General features: G+C 42.2%; 1 protein-coding gene across 1 annotated transcript in view; it reads right to left on the reverse strand.

Moving 5' to 3' along the window:
* The window catches only part of ATP8B3 (ATPase phospholipid transporting 8B3), a 301811-nt gene that overhangs the window by 215369 nt on the left and 71915 nt on the right, over positions 1–14527 (reverse strand). The window contains exon 11 of the mRNA XM_075201547.1: positions 10188–10381. Within this exon, the coding sequence (XP_075057648.1) occupies positions 10188–10381 (194 nt within the window). The remainder of the gene's footprint in view (positions 1–10187; positions 10382–14527) is intronic.

Genomic DNA, 14527 nt, shown 5'->3' on the forward strand with positions numbered 1-14527 from the left:
GAGACTCACAAGTTTGTAGGAGTTTGTCTGGACTTCCTGGACAGCTGTGTTACCTCCCGCTTTTAGTCACTTCCCTTGTAAAGTGAATGTGGGCAGGGCCTAATGATGCAATTCACATCTAATCGAGTCATCCTAGCCCCACTACCTACTGTGTTACACCACGATTTACAGCTTAGAGCAGCAGGGGGTCGGGCATAGCGATGCATTCCGCAATTGGCACCACAATCTAATCTCTGGGATCTCCTGGAGGGGAAATCCTAAAAGTTAGCAAGTATGTCTCTTAGCTACACAATGCAAAGTCTTGATAAAACAGCTGTATGTTTTTACAGAATAGTTAGGCATTTATCTTGGTTTCTCTCAGCATTTTTAATACAACAAAATGCATGTAAATGAGTCTGACTCCAGAATCCGTCTCTAGTGTCACCCTACCCACTAGCAGTTTCACCAGAGTTCTGTTTACTTTTTTTTTCAGAACTCACAGTGATGTTTGCAGGAAATCTACATTGATCTCCAAGTGCTGGTGAAGATGCCAGTAACACAAGCATGTGAAAAACAAATGATGTGCTTTTACTAGCATTAAAAATGTAAAGCACTGCCTGTTATGTGGCCTTAAAGTCTTAGAAAAGACAAAATAAATAACAAATGCATATTCAATGTACAGGGATTTTCATTTTAAAATAGTGTAAATGTAGACTAATGTGAACAGTCTTATCTATGGAAGATAGTTAACAACTGTACCCTCATTAATTCTATGGTAAATGACTTCTAAATACTGCACTGTTGCAGAACAAAAGACTAAGGGCCTGAGTCATTAAGGAGAGCAAAGCATAAAAAAGGAGTAATATTTGCACCTGGGCAAAACCATGTTGCATTGGAGGGGGAGGTAAATTTAAAATGTGGGGACAGATTTATATTTGGGGTAGGGCATGTCCTAGATCAACTGTAAATTTCAGTGTGACAATAAAGCTATCAAGTATTTGTGTGCTAGATGAAAAAACAGCTAGTATTTGACTTATGTGCAAAATAATACATTTTTGCACCCCTTGCATTGTAACATGGTTTGTTCCAGAGAACATTTACTCCTTTTTTGCCTTAATGACTCAGGCCCTAAAAGTCAGTTGTACTAAATTTTTTAAATCTTTCTGTCCACCGATTGTTAATAAAGTAGTTGGCAAATTAATATCATCAATTTGTCTGCTGCCTTTTCTGAGAAATAAAGTAAGTAAATGTTTGTCTCCTCTGCTGCCCTATGTAAATCTGTTTTGAAAAAGGTCTGAATGTAAGATTGAAATGTCAAATTTTGTCTCTCCATAGGGACAGGTGAGGTCCTAAGGTATTTGCAGCTTAAGTTGGAAGACAGGGTTAAATATTCGCATAAAAAGACTCCTAGCCTGCACACACACAGGTGGCATACTGACATAATTAGACGAAAGGGAGGAGACTTGTGTACTTAAAGCTGTATTGTGCTGCTTTACAATGTGACTGTTGCTAGAAATGGTGACTGATGTCCAGTTAGGAGACTAAGGACCTCATTTAGAGTGAGGCGCAAAGTCCATTTTAGGCGAATCCAACATAAAACCCACTATCACGCATGTGCAGAAAGCACCATATCCGCCTGCATCTTGGACGCAATTAACACTTGCGACAGCTTGCGGCTGACTACGAGAGAATCGGCGGAACTGTGAAGGCGTGACCCTGTAAGTTAATCCTAGACACAGTGAGGCGCAGACGCAACACACGTCAAAAAAGGGCTAAATCTGTGCGACAGGATTTAGGTGGTGCAAGTGGTTAGCTAGCTGCAGGAACTGCTCGCAGCTCAGTAGGGTATTATGAGTGGGACGCGACTGGAGTTGCTTGCCACTCGTAATACCCTACCAAGCTGCAGCACACTCCCACTTCTACACTTCTTAAGCAGACATTGTGTCGAACTGTAAATGAGGTCCTAGGTGTCTAGTTAGCATTAGGGTCACCAGGAGGTTTAAACAACATGGGATTGTATACTGGTGTCATCCTGAAAAGACTGCATGCTGTTTATTGTGATGCAAACAAAAAAAATACATGTGATTTGAAGCAAGAAGCTGTTGGTGTCTGATATCTGCAGGGTGTCACAAGGTATCAGAAGTCATACAATATATATATATATATATATATATATATATATATATATATATTTATATTGTGGCAAAAGCCCGCTACTGCAGAAGCACACGCGAACAACTTCTTCCTTTCTATGGTGCTTTATTGTCAGGATGGTAAATGTTTTGACACCGTATACTTGCACAGCAATCATGGAGCCCCTAAACACTAGCTATACATAGTCCAGCTCTCTCTCAGGACCACCCAGCTCACCCAGCGTTGGTCTCCATGCACAAATGATATAAACAAGCTTTTATACCTGATACTCCTCCCCCAGCCTTAGCTTGATGGACAGGTGACACACTCACCTTCTCTTTAAAAGGAAACGCCCATCACTGGCTCTGTAATTCAAACAGACACACCCTGTCTGTTTGCTGAGAGGAAGGATTTCAAGTCATGTAAGTGAAACCAAATTTAAACTATTGCTTTTCATACATAGGTCTTTATATTTAATCTAGGTGCATTACTGCACAAATGTTTTACTCTACTTCCCTGCTTTCTCTGCATATTGCCAGCTAAATGCCTCCTTTTGTTACATATTCCTCCCCCTAGCGTCTCCAAGTAGGGGGACGCAGACTTCGCGAGGAGCGCATATTTTAGGGACAACGCATCTGCATTTTTGTGTAGAATCCCGGGTCTATGTTCTACTGAGAACTTGAAAGGTTGCAGTGCCAAGAACCAGCGGGTTACCTTGGCATTTACCTTCCGATTGTTCTGCATCCATCTCAATGGTGCATGGTCTGTTATTAAGGTGAACTCTCTGCCTAGGAGATTATAGCGCAGAGCTTCTGTAGCCCATTTTATGGCGAGACATACTTTCTCCACAGTGGCATATTTTTGTTCCCTTGGAAGCAACTTACGGCTTAGGTACAGTACAGGATTTCCTACTCCATTCTTCTCCTGTGACAGGACTGCACCTAAGCCAACACCAGAAGCATCAGTTTGGAGGAAGAACCTCCGGGTAAAATCCGGTGCTTGTAGAACTGGGGATGAACAAAGAGCTAACCGAAGATCAGACCAGGCGGTTTCTGCAGAGTCAGACCAGGTTAATCTATCTGGACAACTTTTTTTTACCATGTCCGTTAGTGGAGCAGCTCTAGTGACGAAGTGGCTTACAAACCGCCTGTAGTAACCTACTAAGCCTAAAAAGGTTCTTAACTGTAACTTTTTCTCCGGTCTTGCCCAATTTTTGATTGCCTCCACTTTGTCTAGCTGGGGTTTGACATGCCCTCGACCAACAACGTACCCCAAATATTTGGCTTCTCTCATGGCTATGGCACATTTCTCTGGGTTAGCTGTTAACCCTGCTGACCTTAATGAAGCTAAGACCGCCTCAACTTTGGCTAAATGTGATCCCCAGTCTGGGGTATAAATCACTATATCGTCCAGGTAAGCGGCTGCATAAGCTGTGTGAGGTCATAGCAATTTATTCATGGCCCTTTGGAAGGTGGCAGGTGCCCCATGCAATCCAAAGGGTAGGACTTTATATTGATAGAGACCATCAGGGGTGGAAAATGCAATCTTTGGCTTGGCCGTGGAAGTCAGGGAAACTTGCCAATAACCCTTTGTTAGATCAAGGGTTGTCAAATAATTGCTACCAGCAAGATTTTCCACTAGTTCATCCATACGTGGCATTGGATAGGCATCAAACTGCGACATACTGTTTAGGTGCCTAAAGTCATTGCAGAACCTAATTGTCCAATTGGGTTTCCGGACAAGCACAATGGGACTATTCCACTCACTAGTGGACTCTTCAATCACATCTAACTGGAGAATCTTCTCGACCTCCTTTCTCACGTCCACCCGTCTGGCTTCGGAAATACGATACGGCTTCTGCTTTACAATGACTTCTGGCGCACTGACAATGTCGTGTTCGATTAAGGTAGTGCGCCCAGGAATGGAAGAGAAGACATCCCTGTTCCGGCGAATCATTTCTTCAGTCTGTTGTCTCTGCTGAATGGACAAAGCTGGCTCTATGGGCACTTCAGACTTTTCAATGGCAGTACTCACTACCTGAGGAGAGATTTCCTCATCATGCCAAGGTTTAAGGAGGTTAACATGGTATATTTGCTCCTCCCTTCTCCTACCTAACTGGCGGACTCTGTAATTGACAGGACCGACAGCCTCTAGAACTTCAAATGGACCCTGCCAATGGGCGAAAAGTTTGCTTTACTGGGTGGGAACCAGGACTAGGACCTTGTCCCCAGGCTTGAAAGTTCAAGCAACAGCACTTTTATCATAACTTTTTCTCTGTCGTTCCTGAGACTCTTTTACATGTTGCTGCACAATGGGCCCTATCTTTCCTAGCCTCTCATAAATTTGGGACACAAATTGTACCAGATTTGGCTCCCTGGGACCTTGCTGCTCCCACCCTTCTTTTAACATATCCAAGATACCCCTGGGCTGTCTCCCAAACAATAACTCAAAGGTACTAAACCCTGTTGAAGCTTGAGGTACCTCATGAATGGCAAACATCAAATAGGGAATAAGAGTGTCCCAATCTTTTTTCTCTTGAGCCACTGCTTTCCTGAGCATGTGCTTTAAAGTGCGGTTAAAGCGTTCCACCAAGCCATCTGTTTGTGGATGGTATACAGAGGTGTGAAGCGCCTTAACCCCTAGCAACTGGCACATGTCCTTCATCAGTTTAGACATGAATGGAGTACCCTGATCTGTGAGAATTTCTTTGGGTATTCCCAAGCGTGTGAACATCAATACAAGTTCTCTAGCTATGGTGCTGGACTTTATGTTTCGTAGGGGAATTGCCTCTGGATACCTGGTTGCATAGTCAAGCACCACTAGTATATATTCGTGCCCAAGTGTGGATTTTTCCAGTGGCCCCACAAGGTCCATAGCTATCCGTTCAAAGGGAACTTGTACTATTGGTATTGGAATGAGAGGTGCCCTGTACAAGGGTTTGGGACAGGTTCTCTGACAAATGGGACAGGACCGGCAATACTTATTCACTGCCATGTGTACACAGGGCCAGTAAAACCTAAGCAGAACTCGTTCCCGTGTTTTATCCTCCCCTAGGTGTCCCCCACAGACATGTGTGTGTGCTGCTTTTAACACTAGGGTTAAATGGATCTAAGGAACCATTAATTGTTCTACTTTTTCCCCCTGCACACTAGCAACTCTATACAGGAAATTATTTTTAGCAATAAAATATGGTATACCTTCTGCAGGCTGGGCGGCTTTCGCTACCACATTTACCTCAGTCACACTTTTAAAGGCATGTTCCAAAGTGACATCATTAAGTTGGTCTCGAGCAAAGTAGTGCAGAGGAAACAAAATTGGTATTGCGGACCAGTCCGTACCCTCACTGACAGGTGGGGTGGGCTCATCTGCGACATCACCGACCAATGCTAGTTTGGACTGTCCATGTTTCCCCGCAGGTGGATACTTTTGTGGAACTCCTGCTGTGACTCCCAAGATGGCATTCCGGTTTGGCGGTTCCCAAAGATCGATATCCAGATGTTGTGGATCTTTAGGCTGTTCCTTTAAGACTGGGCTTCCGACCGTTGCATCAGTTGCCGGCATGTCCGGCCAGATCCGCTCACCGAGGACATCATTAAACAGTGGGAAGTCTCGCCCCAAAATGAGTGGATATGGGAGTTTAGGTGCTATGGCAGCTACCACCATAACAGTTTTGTCTTTGAGTGTGACTGGTAGTATTGTTCTTTCATACTCCTCTGTCGTGCCATGTACGCAAAGAACCTTCACCTTGGGCAACCGAGAAGTTATGGTTTCAGGTAAGGCAGAGCTGGAAACCAATGAGAGTTCACTCCCCGAGTCAACCAAGGCCAGAACATGGTTCTGGTTGATTAGCACAGTCACCCGGAACAAACAAGGACTTCCTGATGTGGGACTCATGGTAAAACAGCTACGAAAAGCAGGCCCAATATGTGCCACCAAACAGTCCATGGGTTCCGGTAGTTTAGGACACTCTGCCTTAAAGTGGCCTAGCTCACCACATTCAAAACACTTCAGATTAGACAGGTTTGCACCTGGCCCTCAGTTCATAGCAGTTTTGCCATTGGGCCCTGTAGCAAGGATTGTGAAACCTGGCTTTTGGGGTGGCAGCGGCTTTGGCACAAATGCAGGTTCTTTAGTCATTTGCTGTAGCGCACAAAATCTTTCTACCACGGTGGCAAGCTCTTCATAAGTTTGTGGGTCTGATTGCAGAACCCACCTTTGCAAATCGCGGTTCAGCCCCCGGATGCAGTGATTTATCGCCAGAACTTCAATAATCCGAAAAGGCGAATTCTCCTCAGACTGTAGCAATTTCTTTAAAATTTTAGAAAGCCCAGGCACTTGCGCTCTGACCGGTTTTTCTTTAACATATCGCAATTGGTCATAGCGCTGGGCTCGGCCTGGCCCAGAAACTCCAATGAGAGCCAATATCTCAGACTTTATGCACAAATAATCAGAGGCCCGTTCCTCATCTAGATCCATATAAGCTCGCTGAGCTTCACCAGTCAGATATGGCGCCAGCCTCTCAGCCCAATCTTTAGGAGGCCATTTGCCCTTTTTGCAAGTCTCTCAAAGGACACCAGATATGTTTCTATGTCATCACCTGGCGACATTTTCTGATAAACAGGACCAAGTGGTTCATTTCTGTCATGTCTCACCTGGCTTAACTCTTCTCTTAAGAGCCTAGTGTTTTCCACCTGTGCCTCGGCAACTCGTAGCATCTGAGCTTGCTGCTGTTGCTGCGCAGCGGCCACATTCACGAGGGTTCTCAGTTCTTCCTCCATGTTGACGTCTTGCTTCCCGGAGTATCCCACTCCTGACACCACTTGTGGCAAAAGCCCGCTACTGCAGAAGCACACGCGAACAACTTCTTCCTTTTTATGGTGCTTTATTGTCAGGATGGTAAATGTTTTGACACCGTATGCTTGCACAGCAATCGTGGCGACCCTAAACACTAGCTATACATAGTCCAGCTCTCTCTCAGGACCAGCCAGCTCACCCAGCATTGGTCTCCATGCACAAATGATATAAACAAGCTTTTATACCTGATACTCCTCCCCCAGCCTTATCTTGATGGACAGGTGACACACCCACCTTCTCTTTTAAAGGAAACGCCCATCACTGGCTCTGTAATTCAAACAGACACACCCTGTCTGTTTGCCGAGAGGAAGGATTTCAAGTCATGTAAGTTAAACCAAATTTAAACTATTGCTTTTCATACATAGATCTTTACATTCAATCTAGGTGCATTACTGCACAAATGTTTTACTCTACTTCCCTGCTTTCTTTGCATATTGCCAGCTAAATGCCTCCTTTTGTTACTATATATATATATATATATATATATATATATATATATATATACACACATACATATATATCTAAATATACATATATATCCATCTCTCCCTCTCTCTCTCTCTCTCTCTCTCTCTATCTCTCTCTCTCTCTCTATATATATATATATATATATATATCTATCTATCTCTATATATCTATCTATCTCTATATATCTATCCATCTATCTATCTATATATATAAATAAGACCCGCCCCAGGTCTCACCAAACTCTGCCCACAAATGGGAAAATGAGTGTATAACTCCACCCACTTTCCTGTTAAGCCCTGCCCCTTATGTAGTCCGCAAATTAGAATGTCCCTCCAAAATCAGGACCATTGGGAGGTATGAGTAAAGTCCACATCTAGGCATATAGATCCGTTCTCCATTCTAGATCACAGATCTTGGTGTCACGAAAGTCAGATAGTTGGAATGGTCTTTATCTCTGTTTAAATGACAGCTATCCCCAGAGAGGTGCAGAGTCTAACGGAGGAGAGGCATTCACCAGGGATTCCCTTAAGGGAATATGGTCTTAGCTGCTCTCAACCGCAGGTCACGGTCCTCTAGGGGGCACAGAGCAGATAATACAGAGAAACATGAAGTATCTGTAAAGCAGAAGGAAATGTAGCCTCAGGTGTATGGAATTCTGGAACAGGACAGATGCTGTGCGATGATCAGCATTATAGCCTCGAATCTCGATAATAGAATAGGCTGAGCGGGTAGTACTGTAAAGCAATGTGCTGCCGGACTCAGAAGAACCGAGGTATACACTAGTGTAGATATTCAGGAACAGGACAGATGCTGAGTGATGCATTTTAGTCACAGGACTTAACAGCGGAATAAGTTGAACTGTTATAGCTGTGAAGTGATGCACTGCGGTGAACAGAAGCACTGACATCCACACAGGTGTTATAACCCTGAAACAGGACCGTTGGTGACCGATACCCTGTAGTGAGGTCACAGGTCTTTACTGTGGAATATGCTGAACAGGTAATGCTGTGAAGCGATGAACTGCTGAGAGCAAAAGCACTGAGATCCACACAGGTGTTATAATTGTGGAACAGTACCGATGATGAGTGAAGCTGCAGCAGATGAATGAATGGCCTAACTCGCGAAGATAGGAACAAAGGTAAGTATGAGCACAGACGGGAGTCAGAGGTGATGCTTACTATCAGGTAGGGAGACCTGATGATCTGACACCCATAGAAAGGAGGAGGACCCTTGTAAAGGGAACTGACTGGTAATCCTCCTATCACCATGGAGCAGATGTTTTTAAAGGTTCCCGGGGTTGCGCATGTGCAGAATACTTGGTAAGATGGCGTCCGAGGATAGAAGAACTCCAGGCTGTACAACAGATAGGAGTAACCACGGGAAACCCATGTATACAAGGATCAGAATGGAACTAAACTGGTGAGACGTGTGATACTTGCCAGGCAGAAAAAAAAGAAATGTTAGCCTTTGATAGTATTTAGAAACATAAACCATTATTTCTTAATGAGAATCTGATAAGTTTAAAAGTTTGTATTTTACTATTAGGCAGCAGAAAATGAATAATGACAAAAATGTAAAAAAAAGGTTATTTATAAACATTCAAAAGCGCAAAGTTTTTCATTTGCACAAATGAGCAACAAGTGCATTTTAATCTACATCTACTTTTGCGGGATTGTGAAAATACAACTTCAAAGTCTTGCGTTACTGTCACTTTAGGACTAGTGCTTTGCTATATTACATTTATATTTTTCACCTAAAATGCTACTCTGTGTTATTTTGAATAAATCCTGAGAGCAAGAGGGTATCGGGACCATCCTTCATGTCTGTCAATTTTGTGTTTGAAGTTTTTATTACATTGCTTGTAATGTACCTAGAAGAGCGATTATGTGCAAAAATGCAACTGAAATGTACAACATGCATCACAATAAATGCACAAGACAAGGCCAATCTCTTCCAGGTCTTTTTGCATGAATAAAAAGGCTATGTGCCCTCCTGCAAAGCAGGATGTGCTCCCCTATATCCAGCCCTTAGCATCTTCTTATCTGAAAATAATCTCATCCCATAAAACATATGTGGGTGGAAAAGTAAGCACAGTCAATTGTCTGGTCAGCACTCGGCAAGGAACAACCTGATCTGCCCAGTTCCTCCTATCAGAAGATACAGGATTTTACAACCTCAGAGACACCATCTTGGTTTGCATATTCATTTGCTTAACTGAAAAATGGGTGCATTTACGCAAATATAAGCAAGGGATATCATAAAACAGTGCTTGCACTGCACTTTTTCATATTTTACACATAATTAATGAACCTTAACTGTCTTAAGATTGAGAAATGACTTATATGAAATAATAGCTGACACAAAGGTTAACTTTGCTTAGGAAATGTATTGGATGAAAATGCATACTTGCCAACCTTTGGCAAGCTAATTCCAGGAGATCCCAGGCAGGGGGGCGTGGTTGGAGGGTGGGAGGGGTGCGGCAATTCACATAATTTTGGCTCCGCCTCCCGCAATAAAAGGCCGTTTTTCTTTCGCGGTGGTGGGGCCAAAATGACGCAATTCACCACGAATTGCTTCATTTTATGTTGCCATTTGCGGGCTATTTGCCTGCTCTCCCGGGAGTCCCATCCGAATTTTGGGAGTCTCCCAGATATTCCGGGAGAGTTGGCAAGTATGTGAGAATGATGTAAACAAACAGTTACTATCGAGATTACATGTTTCAGTTTACTTCTATTTCTCCTGTGTGTACTTACGTGATATACATTGACATTGGCACAATTGTGCTCATTAATATTGTATAGCCCCAAAATACGAGGAATGCACTGTATGCTGTAGTCATGTTGGAAGGTAGAGATGGAATATAAGTGTGCTTTTCTTGGAACCATTTAGCCCAGAAACCTGAAGCAATTGCCAGCAATAGAGTAGTGATAATCAAAATCACAAATACCTACAAATCAACATAAAAAATCAAACATGGAATGATTAGATAGAAATTCTATTGTTTAAATATAACCAGATCTAAATCAGTAAAATATATCAGCTCTAAAATCTCATACACTATAAAAAATGAGTAGATTGAACTTACTGTTTAAATGTAACCAAATTAAATCAATCAAATCTATCAGCTGTAAAATCTTATACCCTAAAACAAATGAATAGAGTTCTGTGCTGCATTTATACCTACCATGACTCGGCATAGACAACAATGCTAACCTTACTAATATGTAAGTTGTATGAAGGACAGGTGGCTATTTTTTTTTATAGATCGCTTGATTTATGGATAAAATAATTTAATTGTCCAGACACAATATTATCTAAAACACACGGATCAAATATATGTAGCTAAAATAATAACAATGGCAACAGTACAATGTATTTCCCTAATGATGCCCACTGCAAATCCAGTATGCACAATAAAACAATGTAATAATGCCTCTTAGTGGGAGTCTACAAGAAATGGCAATACCAAATAAAATAGTCAGATGTTTACATACGACACTTGGTGCTTTTGTATATAAGTTTGACAAAAACAAATACTGTACATTGTGTGGCGGTTTCAGAAAAAAAAAATATATATATACACACATATATATATATATATATATACACACACACATACATACATACATACATACATACATACATATATATCTACATGTTAGAGACGCTCAGGTTTGGTTCTTCGGTAACCGAACACACCCGAACTTAGGGGGTGCCAGGGCTGAGTAGGCTCGGTACTTTCGCACTTCTTCGGATTCCAAAACGAGGCAAAACGTCATTGTGATGTCGTTGGATCTCGCGAGTTTTGGAATCTTTAAATAATGCCCTCCATGGCGATCTAGCATCAGTTGAGAGAGGGATACAGAAGGGGCAGCATAGAGTGTAGAGCAGTTGGGCAGGTAAACTTAGAGAATTGAAAGAGGAGGGTGGTAGCAGTGTTAAAGAAAGTAATCAGTGACATTCAGGAGAGCTCCATAGCTTCAGTGTTAAATCTCACTGCAGAAAAATACAAATACTATTGCTGTTGGCAGGGTTAGAGTAATTCTGCAGTCCAATTCTACTGTGTTATATAGGTAATGCACAAAAAGGAGAGCTGCGTTGGTAATTCTCATTGCAGGTTGGTGTAATTCTGCAGTAAATTTCTGCAGTGTTTCTTCTGAATTTGCACCAAAAAGTGTAGGGTGTTATATACACCCAAAGACAACAGCTCCATTGCTAATTGTTATTGCTGAAATACAAATACTAATTGTTGCTTGTTTTTCTTCTGAATTTGCACCAAAAAGTGTAGGGTGTTATATACACCCAAAGACAAGAGCTCCATTGCTAATTGTCATTGCTGAAATACAAATACTAGTCCTTGCAGGCTTTTCTTCTGACTTTGCACCAAAAAGTGTAGGGTGTTATATACACCCAAAGACAGGAGCTCCATTGCTAATTGTCATTGCTGAAATACAAATACTAGTCCTTGCAGGCTTTTCTTCTGAACTTGCACCAAAAAGTGTACGGTGTTACAAACACCCAAAGACAAGCGCTCCATTGCTCCATTGCTAATTGTCATTGCTGAAATACAAATAGTAGTGCTTGCAGGCTTTTCTTCTGAATTTGCACCAAAAAGTGTAGAGTGTTATCCAAATGGATTCACAGCAGTACACAGAAGAGTAGGAGCAGCAAGCAGCTGCTACCACCAGTCCTGATGATAGTAATCCCTGTATGTCATCTGGTAAAGCCTATGTAAAAGAACATGGGGCCTGATTCATTAAGGATCTTAACTTCTTATTTCAGTCTCCTGGACAAAACCATGTTACAATGCAGGGGTGTGAATTAGTATTCTGTTTTGCACATAAGTTAAATCCTGCCTGTTTTTTCATGTAGCACACAAATATCAACTTTAAATTTCAGTGTACAAATAAGCTGTGTGCTACATGAAAAAACAGTATTTAACGTATGTACAAAACAGAATACTAATTTTTACCCCTGCATTGTAACATGGTTTTGTCCAGGAGACTGAAATAAGAAGTTTCTCAAGTTAAGATCCTTAATGAGTCAGGCCCATAGTCTTTTTAAGTCAGGGAAAAAAACATTAAAAAAACACCTTTTACCGTGGTGAAGAAAAAAAGAGCTGTAAGCCAGGAAAAGTTATCTGCCGAAAACAAAAAAATGAGGCCTTCGCCTTTCTCTATGAGTGCGAGATCTAAAATTGTTACTGAGGCATCTTCCTGTACGGTCACCCGTGACCAAGCAAGACCAAGTAATTCGGACTCCAAAAGTGGTGCACAAATACTTTTACGTGTAAAACCCGAGCTGGAAAAAAACAGTAAGGCATTAGAGGAAAATGTATGCTCAGATTCAGAAATTACACTAATACCTGAGGAGAGTCCATCCACGAGTGCTATATGTAATCGTGACCATTCTGATAGTGTACCCATTAAGAAGGCCCCTTTCAGCATTTCTGCTGATGTGTGCCTAAACAGCCCGAGTGTAGCCAGTGATATACCAATTGAGGATGCCACTTTGGAATTGGAACAGGATGAGGGGAATATTTGTGTAGCCGATGAGGGCGCTAATGAGGATTTTGTTGTGGATGAAGTTGTTTGTGTAAGTCCTGCACCAGTGGAAGCAGTTCTGGCACGTGATAAGAAGAAGGCCATTGTCATGCCTGGACATAAGACCAAAAAAACCACTTCTTAGTGTGGAATTATTTCTACCCAAATCCTGCCAGCAGTTGTCTAGCCATTTGCAGTGTATGTAAAGCCACAGTCAGTCGAGGGAGGGACCTTAACCATGTAGGAACCTCATCCATGTTACGCCAATTGAAGCGAGTTTATGGCAAGGTGTTGGGAAAATCAGAAAGTTCTGGTAAAAAAATAACAACAAGCAGTCCATCATCAGCTAGGACCCTTCTCTCACCTACATCCCGACGCCTGCAATCTACACTCACAACACCGTCTTCATCAATATCCTCAGTAGTGATCGGAATTAGTCCTGCATCTAAGTTGCTAAGGCTAGATGACTCCTCCACTATCCTGGATTCCTGGATATCTGTGTATCACCGGCTTCACTAACAGGCATACAGCTGACAATCTGTTACAAAAACTAAGGGATGTCATTGCAACATGGCTTATCCCACTTGGACTCTCCTCAGGATTTGGCTCAGAGTAGAGATTGGGATAGTTGTGAGGGTGCATTAGTGTGAATAGTGTTATCGAGGATAAGGTCACCTCTAAAAAAGAGATGGATTTTCAAAGAGCATCTAAAGATTTGAAGGCTGTGGGAAATTGTGATGGAGTGTGGTAGGGAATTCCATAAGTGGGGAGTAGTATTGAAGGTGGGAGTGGGAGGTGGTTATCAGAGATGAGACAAGGCGCAGGTCAGAGGTAGTACTGCTGACAACCTGTTTGAAAAACTAAGGGATGTCATTGCAACATCCTTCTTGGACCCTCCTGAGAATATGTGATGTCTGATAACGCCATCAATTTTGTCAGAGCATTACAGCTGGGTGAATTCCATCACATTCCCTGTTTTGCTCACACAATAACTTGGTGGTGCAGAGCTTTATAAAAAATGACGGGGATGTGCAGGAGATGCTGTCTGTGGCCCGTAAAATATCTGGACAATTCCGGAATTCGGCAAAAGAGTGTAGGAGATTGCAGCAGCTGGAAGAGGAATTTAATTTGCCTTGCCACCAACTGAAGCAAGAGGTGGTGATGAAGAGTACATAAATAATCTATTATTTATGTTTCATTTTATAACATATAACAGATTCAGCCACAATTGAATTAGCACACTTATTGGGAACAAAAATCCTCCCCCCTCCTGGGACTATGGGTTGTAAATACTTGAACAGGTTTTGAACAATTGGTCAAATTAACATAAGAAAGACTGTAGCCTTGTTCCTGTAAAAGGTAGTCTCAGCCCACAAGAAAGGTTTTTACATTTTACACAGAGGAAGAAATTTCCTTTTGGGAGTTGCTGCTAGCCTGAGCAGGCATGAAGTGAGATACATCACGGCCTACATAGGCCCTGACTAGTATGGAGTTTGAATGGAATGAAAGGTGAGTGAGTCTGAATACATGAGAATGAATGATCATTTGTC

Source organism: Mixophyes fleayi, chromosome 1 (assembly GCF_038048845.1).
Source record: "Mixophyes fleayi isolate aMixFle1 chromosome 1, aMixFle1.hap1, whole genome shotgun sequence".
Taxonomy (NCBI): Eukaryota; Metazoa; Chordata; class Amphibia; order Anura; family Limnodynastidae; genus Mixophyes; species Mixophyes fleayi.